The 13,189-nt window shown below is 43.1% G+C and overlaps 1 protein-coding gene across 2 annotated transcripts in view; it reads right to left on the bottom strand.

The window, feature by feature from the left end:
• The window catches only part of LOC125330791 (glypican-5-like), a 339,300-nt gene that overhangs the window by 309,454 nt on the left and 16,657 nt on the right, over positions 1 to 13,189 (bottom strand). For both annotated transcript variants that reach the window (XM_048314414.1, XM_048314415.1), the window contains exon 2: positions 6,131 to 6,292. In XM_048314414.1, the coding sequence (XP_048170371.1) occupies positions 6,131 to 6,292 (162 nt within the window). The remainder of the gene's footprint in view (positions 1 to 6,130; positions 6,293 to 13,189) is intronic.

Consider the following 13,189-nt stretch of genomic DNA (forward strand, 5'->3'; position numbering starts at 1 on the left):
AACTGGTACATCTTGGCCTAGACTTGGCAAGCTCTGGTATTATCAGTCTCCAGGGTAAGAGGGAAGCATGTTCATATTTCTGATAGATCTCCCTGTTCATTTACTGCCCACGACTGCGTGAAGTGGCCCTGCAGCCTCACCTGATCTGACAGTCCTGTGTGCAGCAATGGAAACACGTGGCAATAGAGGGGATAAAATCTGGGTGGCAGAACCAGAAGACCACCTCTGGTTACCCACAGGGTAATGCTTCACTACCATGGCACCTAAGTTTCCTGGTCACACAGGACATTTATTCCTGATGGACTCTGCCTCTCCTGCCTGACAGTTCTTCATCTTCCATTGCCTCCACCCAACATAAACTGTTTTACACAAGATAGCAAGCTAGTGGAACTCCTGTCTCCAAACGGATGGCACACTGTATTTACCAACTTTCAGGCAGCACCAAAATACAAAGGAGGAATCTTATTCCCACAGAGTTGATGAAAGCCATCCCTTTTCTCCTACTGCACCTGCTCCGGAACACTGACCCAGTCCTCACTTAGGGCAAAGTAGCCCAACCGTGCCAAGATCAAGGACAAAAGGAGCATCTCCTACTCCTGCAGCAAACACCTCAGGAGACTAAAATCAGACAAAATTCCTTTCCCTTCAAGGTCTCTAGAAATCAAAAATACTTTTTTTAGAAGGATCCTATGGCATATGATGTGCCACTTTAGGAAACATTTTCCCTTCCATGTTCCTCCCTTCACCTATCTGGAGCACCAATGCACCCACACTGAGGTACTTTCCAAAAGTGCTTGAAGTCTGTAAACAAAGAGTATCCCATAAAGTGCTGAGTTTACATTTCAACTAAGACCAGCAGCAGCCAAGATAAGGCTGGTTTTGTCACAGGGATGAAAACAGGCTTCTTGTACCTACAGCCCCAAACACAGCCAGCAGTGTTCCACCAGCAGGCAGCTCACAGTTAAGAAGGGATATTCCAGCCTTGGACTGCATCCGTAACCCCAACTCTCACTCCTGCTGGAGAACGCAGATCCAGTGGTCCTCTGGGAGAGGAATAGGACAGAAACACTCTAGCGGAGCCTCTCTTCCTGTAGGAAATCATTTTTGCCACGAGCCAAACCAAATTCTACATCCTGGCCAACTTTCAGCTCAAAGGTCAGCAGAGTGCAAAACAAGTGGAAAGGGGCGGGTAACAATTTGTCTGAGTAAATGACCAAGCAGTACAGGACTACAAAAACCTATTCAAAAAACAACACTTCTGCATTTCTATAATCCAGCAGTAAAAAACAGGAACCAGAAGCACTGGTGGTGAGTTTTGGCAGGTTTCTGCTGGTGATGGTTGGCTTTTTTTTAAAAAGCTCATTGATTTTGGACTGCATCCATCTCCAGCATTGTGGCTACACTTCATGTAGTAATTTACTTCAATCCAGAGTGCATTTCTACAGCCAAGTCTTTGTTTTGTAAATGTCACTGCACTTCAACACCATTAACCAGACACCCCTATTTCAAGCTGATATTCCTAAATTCAGTAAAAAGAATTATCAGCAACACTGCAACTGAGCCAAATGAAAATGGAAAATGTTTTTGACTCCATATAGCTCTGAGTGCAGCATAGTGTATAATTCATGTCTGGGAGAGTTTGGATCAGTTGATTAATGGGCCCACTAGTGCTATCCATCCCAAGACCCCCTGAAACCACCCAGTCATCCCCACTCCCCATGGAGGCTTTCAGAGGAAAACATTTGAGCTTAAGGACTTCATGGATCAACTAGGCATTAACTTTCAGGCATTTTACTGACAACCAGAAGTCCTGGACTCCATGCCTGCTACAACGAGCTTCCCTTTCCATCTCATATCATTCATGTCCTTCCCAGTTGCCTGCTTGGATCAAATGGCAACAAGGCAAACAATACGCAGGCACTGCAACGTCTGAGCAACTGCAGCTATTAGAAACTGCAGCAAGGTGCTTTCCCAACTAGCATCTTTCCATTCCATATAAAGCAGAAGGTAAGCACAGCTTTGCCAAACCCCCTTGGGTTAGGAGTGAGAGGAACAGTGCTCCAAAGCTCATCTTCCCTCCTGTAGCTGGGAGAACACTGGAACTGGGACCACCACCTGACCCTCAAGGTCAAATGAATGTTATTTCAGAAAAGCAAGACAAATTAGTGCTTTATGACCAAGAAGTTTTCATTCATGGAAGCTTTCCCTTCAGAGGCTAAGTGAACAACTCCTATTGCCTGCTGCAAAAACAAGTGCAGAGAACAGTCATTTTTTTAAACTGCTGAGCTCAAAGTTTTTCACCATATCTCTGATAGCTAATTTGGTCACTGAAAAGTATGTAGGTTTAAAAGTATCTTGTTCTGCCTCTCTGGAAAGACCATCGGCAGAACAAATAAATTAACAGTGTTTGGATTCTCATTACCACAAATTAGCCTCAGCATAAGATGACAGGAGCAGAGCCAAGCTGTCTGTGGGTCCTTATGTGGCACCTGTTAGCACTCCATAAAGGACACAGAAAAGGGAGGCCAGGTTCTCTCTGCTGTCTGACCACAACAAAGCTTTCCTGTCAGACTACTGATACCTCTTCTGACAGCAACTTTCAGCCTGCACACCCACACCGCTCCTAATCCACTAACAATGAAGCAGTTGCCTTACGTGAAGTGTCCCCATGGAGTGGAGGGACGGCATGAGGAAATTGGGACAGGAATGGATGACTGCCAAATAACATGTATCCTCACCACAAAGACATCCATCTAAAACAATACACTTGTTTACATGCAAGCCTAAAATAACCACTGGGACAAAGAAAACAGTAAGTTCAAAAGAGAATCTTTGGATCACCAAAGGAGAAAGTGAGATACAAAATGAAAGTGTCCTGTTTCATCATTCATTTAAAAGTTCTGCTGGGCATTTCAGGCTGCAGCCACAGGAGCAAACACAAAGGCAGGCACATCTTTAGATGGGACAAAGTGACCTGCTCCAAAATGCCTCCAAAACAAAGCCAGCTCTGAAGAGACAAAGGCTGACCGGGAGGATCATTACAACAGGCATATTCTCCTCCATTACACTGCTCCTATTACAGCCTGGATCACTTACTCATCTCATGCACTTACTCCTCCTTGCCTGTGATTCCATGTGGAGCAGTCACACATCTGTCGAGGGACTAAAACCATGGTTATAACCTTGAGGCCACACCATGGACCAGAACATGAAGAGAAATGGAATGCATCAGCTTTCCATGAAACCCTCCCACAGGGCCCTGTTTGCTTTCAACGTGTCAGACACCTGGAACATTTTGTGTCACTACATGATTCTGCAGGAGCTAATTCTGAGGCTGTGCCTCCCAAACAGCCAGTTGGCACTTTCATTCCTGCCTCTCTCCCTTCCTCCTGTCCTGTTACTCATGGGGAGGACATTTTGCAGCCTGCAGTTGATGCCAGTGGGCCTCTTCCTATCAGTGCTTTCAGCACTCGAGACAGACATTCAAGCAAAAAAAAAAAAAAAGAAAACAACAAAAAACAGGAGTTTGATTTAGTAAAGTGTTTGAGCAAAAGACTGGCTTGTTAATATTGAAAACTTTAAATGGGGAAATACAGTGGGACTGAACCTTAGTGCTAAAGCTGCCCGTATATATGGATTGGGCACTAGCCCAAATAAAACAAGCCTGCCCACAGCTGCGATATATTTAATCAGGTCTTACAGACCAATTATTTTGCACAGCTAAATCCAGCACTTGTGAAAATTGTCTTATTTCAGCTGTAGGAAAAGCTACTAAATAACATTTTCAATTTCAAGAAGAAAACCCAAGAAAGTATCTCTTCAAGTCCAAAATATCCACAGCCAACAGCAGTACCAAGGCAGTACAGAAGGAATATTTAACCAAACACATATCAAAACTTCTACTCACGTGAGAAAGCTCCTTATTATTAATACTTGTGACACTTAAATGTCCTCAGAATTGCCTTTTGACTTCTTTGAAAGAATCTAAGGCGATAAGAACTTAAAAAAAACCAAAAAAACAAAAACACATTCTCCTTGGGTGTCTCCCCCTTCCAAAAAAGTTGATCTCTTTTTCCCCAATGAAATTCAACTCCCACCACTATGTTCTCAGAGATGGACTACTGAAAATCCATTTCTTACACCACAGTAATCTTGAGAATTTTTTCACTAGTACTGGTATAATATTAGTGGTATTGTCTGCTTTAAGTGCATAAAAAGCAGTTAAGACTTCCTTTCCCCAGAAGCAGGCAGCAAGGCTAACTACTGCTTTGCTTTGACTAAACTAACAGTACTAAAAATGTGTATATATAAAAGTAAATTGTGCATGAAAATTGTACAAGTAAACACCACCCCATACAAATGAATAAAGTGCTATTTTTCAGAAAGTCTGAGTCAGTTCTCACTGCTGCAAGAAACATGAAATCTAAACAGCATCTGAAAGCTTCTAAAATCAGAGTTTCCTTTTCTCAGGCTGTAAAATGTGCTGTTGGCACACTCACTTTATCATTGAAAATAGCGACACATGAAAGCAGACCAAAAGGACAGAGTTAATTCAATGCAACAATCTTCTCGCTCTGTAAATGTCTCGCACAGCACCACTCTTAGCAACAGAATGTTTATCCAGCACAAGATAGAGAGGCTTTTCACTGACACCTGGGACAAAACCAGAGAACAAAAGCAGCTCCCAATGCAAGCGAGCAAAGTTATATTTTTCAAGTGTTCCCACCTAATGCAGACAGAAGGCCAGCCACAGCAAGTCACAACAAACAACCTATTTACCCACTTCCAGAAAATGCTTGTAAATTTAAACTGTGTGAAATGTCTAACTACCGCTTTCATTCCATCAAAAGGCTTCATCAGCAATGGACAATAAAGCCTCTGGCTTGACCTAAAAGGGCTGGTAGGTTAATCTATTCTGACCTTACCTTTATTCAATCATAATACTGAAAGATTGCTTGAATGAATAACCAGCGTTTAACAATGCCAACAGCCACCCTTTCACTACAGTGCTCCTCTGAAGTGCCCTCCAAGCCAATTTTTTAATGAAGGGGGTATCAAACATTTTCAAAAATTAATTGTAAAATAAACCAAAATGTTATTTCTCACTCATGGGTAAAAAAGGAAAGAGATATAAAAAAACAAAAGCAGAAGAAAATTTTTCTCTTGTCCCTTCATGTCTCTTTCAGACTTCCACCATCACTTATTGTCAATTTAAGATAATATGCTGTCTCTTATTAACTGTCAGTCTCATCTTTTATTTATAGTATTTTCACTCAAATGGGAGAAACTAGACAAAAAAAGATACTACTTGATAAAACCTGCCTTCTAACAATAGGCTTAATCATCCAGGCCCCAACACTTGGTATTTTAATAACTACTGGCTTCATTTCAGAACCCATTCCGTAAGAGTGCTCAGCACTGAACATGGCAAAGCAGAGTGTTAAAATTAAGCATGTAATTAGTCCCACAGAGGTCACTAAGCAGGATTCATCACTCATTGAGTGATTTAATCACTCAACTCTCATAAGTTTAAAGTTCACAGCCTATGTTTAAATGCCCTTCTGGAGAAAAGTCTCCAGTGCTCAACACTACAGTGCACAGTTATACCCAAGCATTTTCCTCCTTGTAATAGTACAATAACCACCTGTACAAAGGAACTAAATAGTCTCATATGTGCCTGTTAGAGCAAGGTACTCTTGCACTTAGACATGAAGCAAGAGCTGTGTTCTCATTTGACACCTCAGAGCACTTATTCTTCAGCATCAACAAACAAATGCGCCTTCATGTGACGTTCTACACCCGCAAATGGTTTGGCAACACAAGAGAGTATCAAAAAGCAAGACCATCAGGCACTGAAAAGACACTTGAAAATGCCTTAAAAAATCCACACTAACCCCAGGAACAAAGTCTTGGCTTCAATCTATTCCTGATTAGATTTAGGAAGATGCTTAACATACCAGACAAGATTAAGTGCCATCACCTTTATCCAAAAGCACAATCATCAAAGAACTGGGAAGCAAACCATAAGGCAGTGACAACAGCATGTGATGCAAGAGGAATGAAAAACAAAGATAAGAGCTTTCCTCTGGCTTGCAGAGGATACTGTTATAAACTACTCAAAATTTCCTACCTTGAAAAGCTGTGATGTGACCAACAATCATGTACTTCAGTTCAAAGTTCAGCGCCTGGATACTCTGAGTCCTCTCCCTTCGAACAGCTGCCTGGTAGCTTTCTTCCATTTTTTTGGTGCAACATGTTGGTGCCCTGTGTTGACAGATCTGTAAATCTGACTCTTAAAGCAAACAAGAAAAACACAATAATCAGAAAACGCTTGAACTTACACTACCGAAGTAATGCTTCTTAACATCAGAAACACCACATTTTAAATTTTGAAACAAGACAAAACCCACAAGGAATGACAATGTGAAACTCAGATGTTGTCAGAAGGACACAAAGTTGCGATTGTTTCATCTAAATTTAAGTAACCTTACATTATCAGCTGATAAGTTATTTTACACTGTTAAGAACATTGGGCACAAAAGTTACCTGAACACAGTCAGTGGCAGCACAACAATCATCATCATGAAGATGAACCATCAAAGGGGCAACATTCCCACTGTACATCTGGTGCTGAGGGTATCAAAATTTGAATGTGTGTTAACTTGAATGTTAACCATGCCTCAAATTAGGATCCAATACTCACCCAGATTGTGCCTCAAGGAATCACCTATTCACCTCTTACACTAGGGGAACCTTCTTTAAAAAATCTGAGCTCCTGGGCAGCTCACCAAAAAAAAAAAAAAAAAAAATTAAAGGCACTGCAATCACTCTCACCTTACAACTACAGAGAAAGTTGATTAAAAGCTTCATTCTTGTAGAATGGGGGTTTTTTTTTAATCATTCCATCTTTGTACGTGTTTCAGCAAGTTTAATATCCTCAATAAGGAAACCTGCATCACAGAGTTGTGATGGACACACTCAGGGTCTATTTGTTCTACAGCACAGGATATGCAAGTGCCAGAAAGGATCTGGTACAGACTGCAGATGAGTGTTTTCTCACGCTTCACAAATACATGTTTTAGAAGGGGAGGAAAAAAGCAAGAGACTATTAAGCAAGTAAATCCAAAACCAGAGGCACACATAAATACCAGAGCCCAAACAGTCACACAGTATTAAGCGTGACAGTGTGTCAGGGGCTTCCTTCCCTCCACCTCAAGGCAGAAACAGATGCCCTGGGGGAAAGGGGCTGCAGGTGTCCACCTCCATCCCATCCTTCGGGCTCCAGGGAAGGAGACAGCCTTTCCCAGGAAGGCCAGTGCCATACAGGTGGCCAAGTTTCCCAGTCCCACTCCACAACTGGCTGTATGTGCCCTTTGAACTGGAGCTGGTATGCCCCCACACTGCCCTCTCTGTGCCCAAGGTGGGCCTCTGTTTTAAACCACTGCAAACACCACTGGCAATCCCTCCCCACACAGCACCAGTTGGGCTGGAGGGCACACATGGATGAAAACAGACCCGATTCTCCAAAGGGCCATAATTCCTGCAGACGATTTCTCACCCAGGCCACTGCAGAGAACCCAGACCAGGCCTTGGGATGGAAATATTAATGAACCATCACCTGCACTACCTCTTGTAGTGCAGCCTTGCAGGTTAATACACAGCAATGCTCCACATAACTGACAGTGATTAAAAACAGGGGGGATGCACACTGGAAAAACAAGGACGCACACTGAAAAATCAGTAAACATCCCCAAAGGACCGGGCTCTGCTCAGAGCCAGCTCCAGGTCACCAGCTCACTGAGACCAAACCTGCAGGGAGGAGCTTCAATAAATCTCCCTCACCAGGGAAAAAAATAAAAACACTGAGTTAGCTAAAACACCTTATTTGACTTGAAAATGTTGCTCCAGCTTATAGCAACTCTCATTGGAAAGTGCAGCTAATTTATGTCAAGAAGGTCAAAACCAAAGTAAAATATTTCAATTCGCTACATTTTTATGTAAGTTTGCAAACAAAGATCGAAGTTGTCACAGACTGAGCTGAATCGAGACACCATTTTGGGGGTGGATTTGTTTCACACTTCAATCTTATTTCAAATATAGGAAACAAAACTCTCCCCACTCCAGTGGGAAGCCCCAGACCCTGCTGAAGGCCCTGGCTGAAGCCAGCAGGCTGCCAAAAGCAGCAGCGGGAGGGCTGCACGCTCGTCACCGGCTGGGCACACTCGTCTGCTCCCGGCTGCCAGAGAAGCTGTCCCAAGGTTGAAATTAGCTTCTTGGCCAGGCTAATTTTAACTTGGATGGGTTCCCTGATCCAGTTCACCCCCTCAACACGTTTGTCCTTTCACAAGGAACTGGGGGTCAGGGAAGGACCACTTCTCTTGAGCTGGCACCACCAAAGCACGAGTGAAATTGTAATACAGACTGCAGAGCGACTCAGTCACGCACAAATAGGTGTCTGAGCAGAGGGGTTGTAAATGTTGCTCGGCATCTGCACTGCCAAGCTGCTGACACCCAGAGCATTTCTCCTTACAGCAGCCCTCCACAGCTTTGTTTGATGGGGTTTTGCAAAGCTCAGACCTGTAACAAAAAAGGTCTGAAATCTCAGGTGCTCTGCACTGACCCTGGCAAAGAGGCAATCCATGGCTATCAGAGCTGCACCTGGCATTCCCCTCTGAAACGAGACACATGGGAACCTGCTTCTCCTTCAGAAAGCTTTAAGGATAGGGCTATCTCAGCTGGAACTGCACTCCTGGGATTCCCCACCCAGCTACCTCCCCTGATGAATACTCCCAGAGCATGAAGGCTAGGATTTGTTGGTCCAGAGCCAAAATGACATAGAAGGCACTCTTAAACAGAAACAGCACTAAGCCCCTGACAGTTAAGGAGCCTGATGTAAAACACAGAGCATTGAAAGCACAGCAAAGAGTAAGCCCCACTCTCCTCACAGGACTGTCAGGTCACTGCTGTCATGCACACAGCCTGGCAATTTCACTTGCTCCAGTATTAGCCTGAGGGTATCACTTTTAACACAATTATAGAAACCTAATAAAAGGTTTCAGTGCTATACATGCCTGGGTGCCGAGATTAAATTAGAACTCATTAGTAATATCTTAATGTCTCTAATAACTCTGATACTAATTTTAGTTTCTCTCATCTCTTGCATCTTAATGAAAAATACCCTCTCCAACAGGAAGAGGGGAGAAGCCGTGACAGAGGGGTGGCCAAGGGGCTGAGCACCCCAGAGACAGAGCACCCCATCTGCCCTGCTCAGAGTGTGCTGCCCACCAGCCATAGGGACACAGCCTTAAGGGAAAACTCCTCCCTTTTTTAAGGAACAAAGCCATTCAATACACCAGAGTTTAGAAAGCACCATTCCCAAAAGACAGAAGTTACCAACAGCATCATTTCAGGATTTCACCCTGCTAATTTCCCTCTAGGACTTGCTTACCAGCTTTCCCCAAGCTGCCTCTCATTTCCTAACTAGTAATTTAGTTTGGGAGGCACCTCAAGCTCAACCTTCCCCTTAAAGCAGGTGTAACTACCCAAGAGCTTCATCCAGTCAAGCTTCAAGTGTCTACAAAGATCAACAACACCACAGCTTCTCAGGACATGTTTCAGCATTTGACTCCACTCGCAGTAAAATAAGTAAATTAAAAATTTCTATCTAAAGATAATTTCCCATGTTCCATCTCACATCTGTGGTTTTTCAGCATACAGCCATGTACCTACAAGAAGCTGACTCCACTTTCTCTATTTCCTCCCAAAAGGTAGCTGAAGACAGCAGTATGGCCTCCCTTAATCTTAATCTTCCTACAATGGAACAAACCCAGCTCTCCATTCCCACATGTTCCAGCCCCTGACCATGATGGAAGCCCTCTGCTAGACTCTTACTTTATGCCACAGATGCAAAGCACCTGCACCCCAAGGCACCTCTCCATTTCATTTTCTTATGCATTAACTTACTGACAGAGAACACTTTCAACTCTACATGCCTGGCCTTCAATTCCAAAAAGTTTATTAAAAGCATTCCTAAAACAAATTAATTTTCTTCTTCAGATCAGATGTAAGGATTACTCTCCTGATTATGTACATTATTTTTCCATTCACGTCTTTTTCCCTTGAGTACTGGTTAAAACTGAGGCCCAGCTTATTTTTTAAAGTGAGGAAAAACTACAGACTTTAAATCCTTACTGTTATTATAAGAAACAGGATAAAGTATTTTGCTCCACTTTGAAAAACAGTCACATTCAGAAGTGCAGGAAAAAAAGTACCTGAGTCTAAAGCATGTGTGTTTTGGAATGCATCAATGATCCCTGTTGAAAACTACTCTGCAACCCCAAAGCACTCAATACATGCCAAAGGCAACACCTTCAGACACTTCCCTGTCACAAGTATAAATTACTTTAAGTGTTAAATGCACAGAAAACTATGTATCCTTACCTGACATCCATCTGGCCAGCTCTATCAAAATCAGCTGTGGACTATTTTGTTATGTGGTGATTGGAGAGCTTTTTGTTTTGAATCAAAAAGTTTGGGACTTCATTCTGAACTTTGGTATAAATAAAATCTAATACTTTGGCCATTAAAACTAGCTGATTCAGTATCATTTCCCAAAAGCAGAGAGGCCTGTTTAGCAAACAACATTAACTTCTTCCAAAAGCTGAATATATATTCATTTTGTTAGCTGACCGTGTAGTTTAATAGTTCTGTCTTTAAAATGCTGCACACACTGTAAAAGCCATACTCTGAAACCAGAAAACCAAACTTTTAACACACACTAACTGATCTACCTGCACCAACTTTTTCAAAGACAGGCTGATTTTTTTTTTTTTCCCCAAACAAGCTGAGCCTCTAATTTCCACTGCACAGAAGAGTCCTGAGCAAGCACAATCAGAGGGTGAGCTCAGGGCAATCTGTCTTCTAACAGTTTTTGCCTTTGTATTTTGACAAACATTTCAACAGTATTTCCAAACAAAGCTTTAGTCCAAAGCCCAAGATTTTAGTGTTGTACAAATGTCTTCAAAGACTCCAAGATTGATTATGCCTTAGTAACACAGAGAAGGGTGCCAAAAGTACCTTGCATTGTGCCTGGCCCAGCTGAACAGGAGCCAACACTTCATCCTTCTTGAGACTCATCTGTCTAGTATAGCTGCTGCCTCAGCTTGAGGAAAATTCAGCAATTAAACACAAACTAATTCAGGGGAGGAGGCCAAATCAAAGGAAAAAGGAGCTATTTCCAACCAGGGCTCCCCCCCTGCAACTACTTGGGGAATGAGCAGAGCCCACACTAGCACAGCCACATCAAGGAAAGGGAACCCAGCCACTGTAGGCTGCCACAAGCTTGTAGGCTCTTTTTGCATGTAGCTCTTGTGCTTCAGCAGTGCAAAAACCATCACCACCTTCACCTGCAAGACTGCTGTCAAGAAACTCATCCACGGGCCACCCTCACCTAGCAGGGAGCACAGCTCCCCTTGCACAGCCTTACACCAAGCTCAGTCCCACCACAAGTAATAAAATGCTTTCAACTAGAAAGACAAGCAAAGTATCTTAAACTCATCAACTCAACATGTGCATAGTCAAACAGCTACAGTTTGATCTGTCAATGTGTAAAATATGGTAGTTACTATGCTTGAAATAGTACCAGGAATTAGCACAAAAATCAACAAGCCAGTGCACAGTGCTCTGGGACATAAAATAGCAGCTAATTCAAGAAACCTTCTGCTCCCTGGGCTAGGCAAAGAAGCCAGGTAAGCTCCAGGGAGCAGAGTTTAAGTCAAATGGAGGTGTCTCTTCTTCCTGCATCAGGTTCTTCCTGCCAGGCCCTCCCACACACATTTTCTGACTAGGCAGAAAGAACTTTCCAATCTCTTTCCTCTATTTTGTTAAAATAATCCTATCATCATCTTTAATATAAAGATCACACAGACAAACAGCACATTGAAAGGTCCCTTGAAAACAAAAAGCTCATAAAATATGAAAGCAGAGCCTGAATTTGTTCCATCCATCTACATGCAACTTGACAACATGCACATATCCAGCAAGAAACCTTACAAGTGCAGTTTGCAAAACAGAAGTTATGAAAATTTCCTTTCCCCTCATCCCTTCTTTCATAATGTACATTAACAGAGATACTGTTTAACTTGATCAGTAGACTTTGCCTTCTCACTGTTCTTCTGAAATACACTGAAACATGACTAAAGCCATGACCAGATGTGCTATTCCAGTTGAAACAATCAAGGCTAAAAGATAAACACACCTCAAGTTTTATCAAGCACAGCTTAGATAATCTACTAATGTAACTACTAGCAAGTGGCACTACTTCCAATTCTGTCAAGTCAAACAGCTTGCATTTGCTCAAGAGCTCCTGACTAGACCCAGAAAAAAAAAAAAAAGGTATAAAACCCCACAAAATAGAAGGACCACTTGATTGCACTGGAATTACACCTGCAAATCTAAGGGTGGTAGAAGCCTTGAATGGGACAGGAGGGGGGACAGCAAGAAGCACCAGATGTCATGACTCCAGAGAGCTGGCAGCATCATCAAGTGCCACAGCTTGCAGGACAGCTGGAGACAATCAGGCACTGGCCCTGATCAGCTTCCAGAGCAGGAACTCTTCCAAATATACAGCTCTTAAGGGCAGCATCTGCACAATGAAATGTTCCTAGGCCTGTTCACAGGTGCATCTTGTTCAAGTTTTCCCCACTCTGCTGCTTGCCTGGTTCTCACTGCTCTTGTATGCTGATTTTTGGTGTCCTTTGCAAAGCACCTTTTGCCCTACTCCATAGATCACTGCCTGGTAGGTTTTTCACCTTGGCTTGTACCCCACAGAACCTTTCTTGTTCCTGGACCCAAAGAGCAAAAAAAGCATCTGAGTTCCCTAACCCAAATGTCCCTCCAACTCACTGGAACCTACACAGGCATAAACCAGGCACTCCCTTCACTCCTCAAAGTCCCTCTCCTCGCTCAAGATTTCCTTCTATTGTTCCTCCCCGGGCCCCTCAGCTACCCTTCCCCCTGCCTTCCTCCAATTGCTTGCACACCTGTGGGACATCCTAGAGCAGCTGGACACATTTTCAGCCCATGGGCCACAGCTTCCCTGCAAGGAGGAGCAGCTGTTGCAGGGAGAGAACTCATCATGTCACTCATCCTCAGTTTTCCAGGCTGTTCCTTAGAAAGTCTGGCTGCACCC

Source organism: Corvus hawaiiensis, chromosome 10, assembly GCF_020740725.1.
Source record: "Corvus hawaiiensis isolate bCorHaw1 chromosome 10, bCorHaw1.pri.cur, whole genome shotgun sequence".
Classification (NCBI taxonomy): domain Eukaryota; kingdom Metazoa; phylum Chordata; class Aves; order Passeriformes; family Corvidae; genus Corvus; species Corvus hawaiiensis.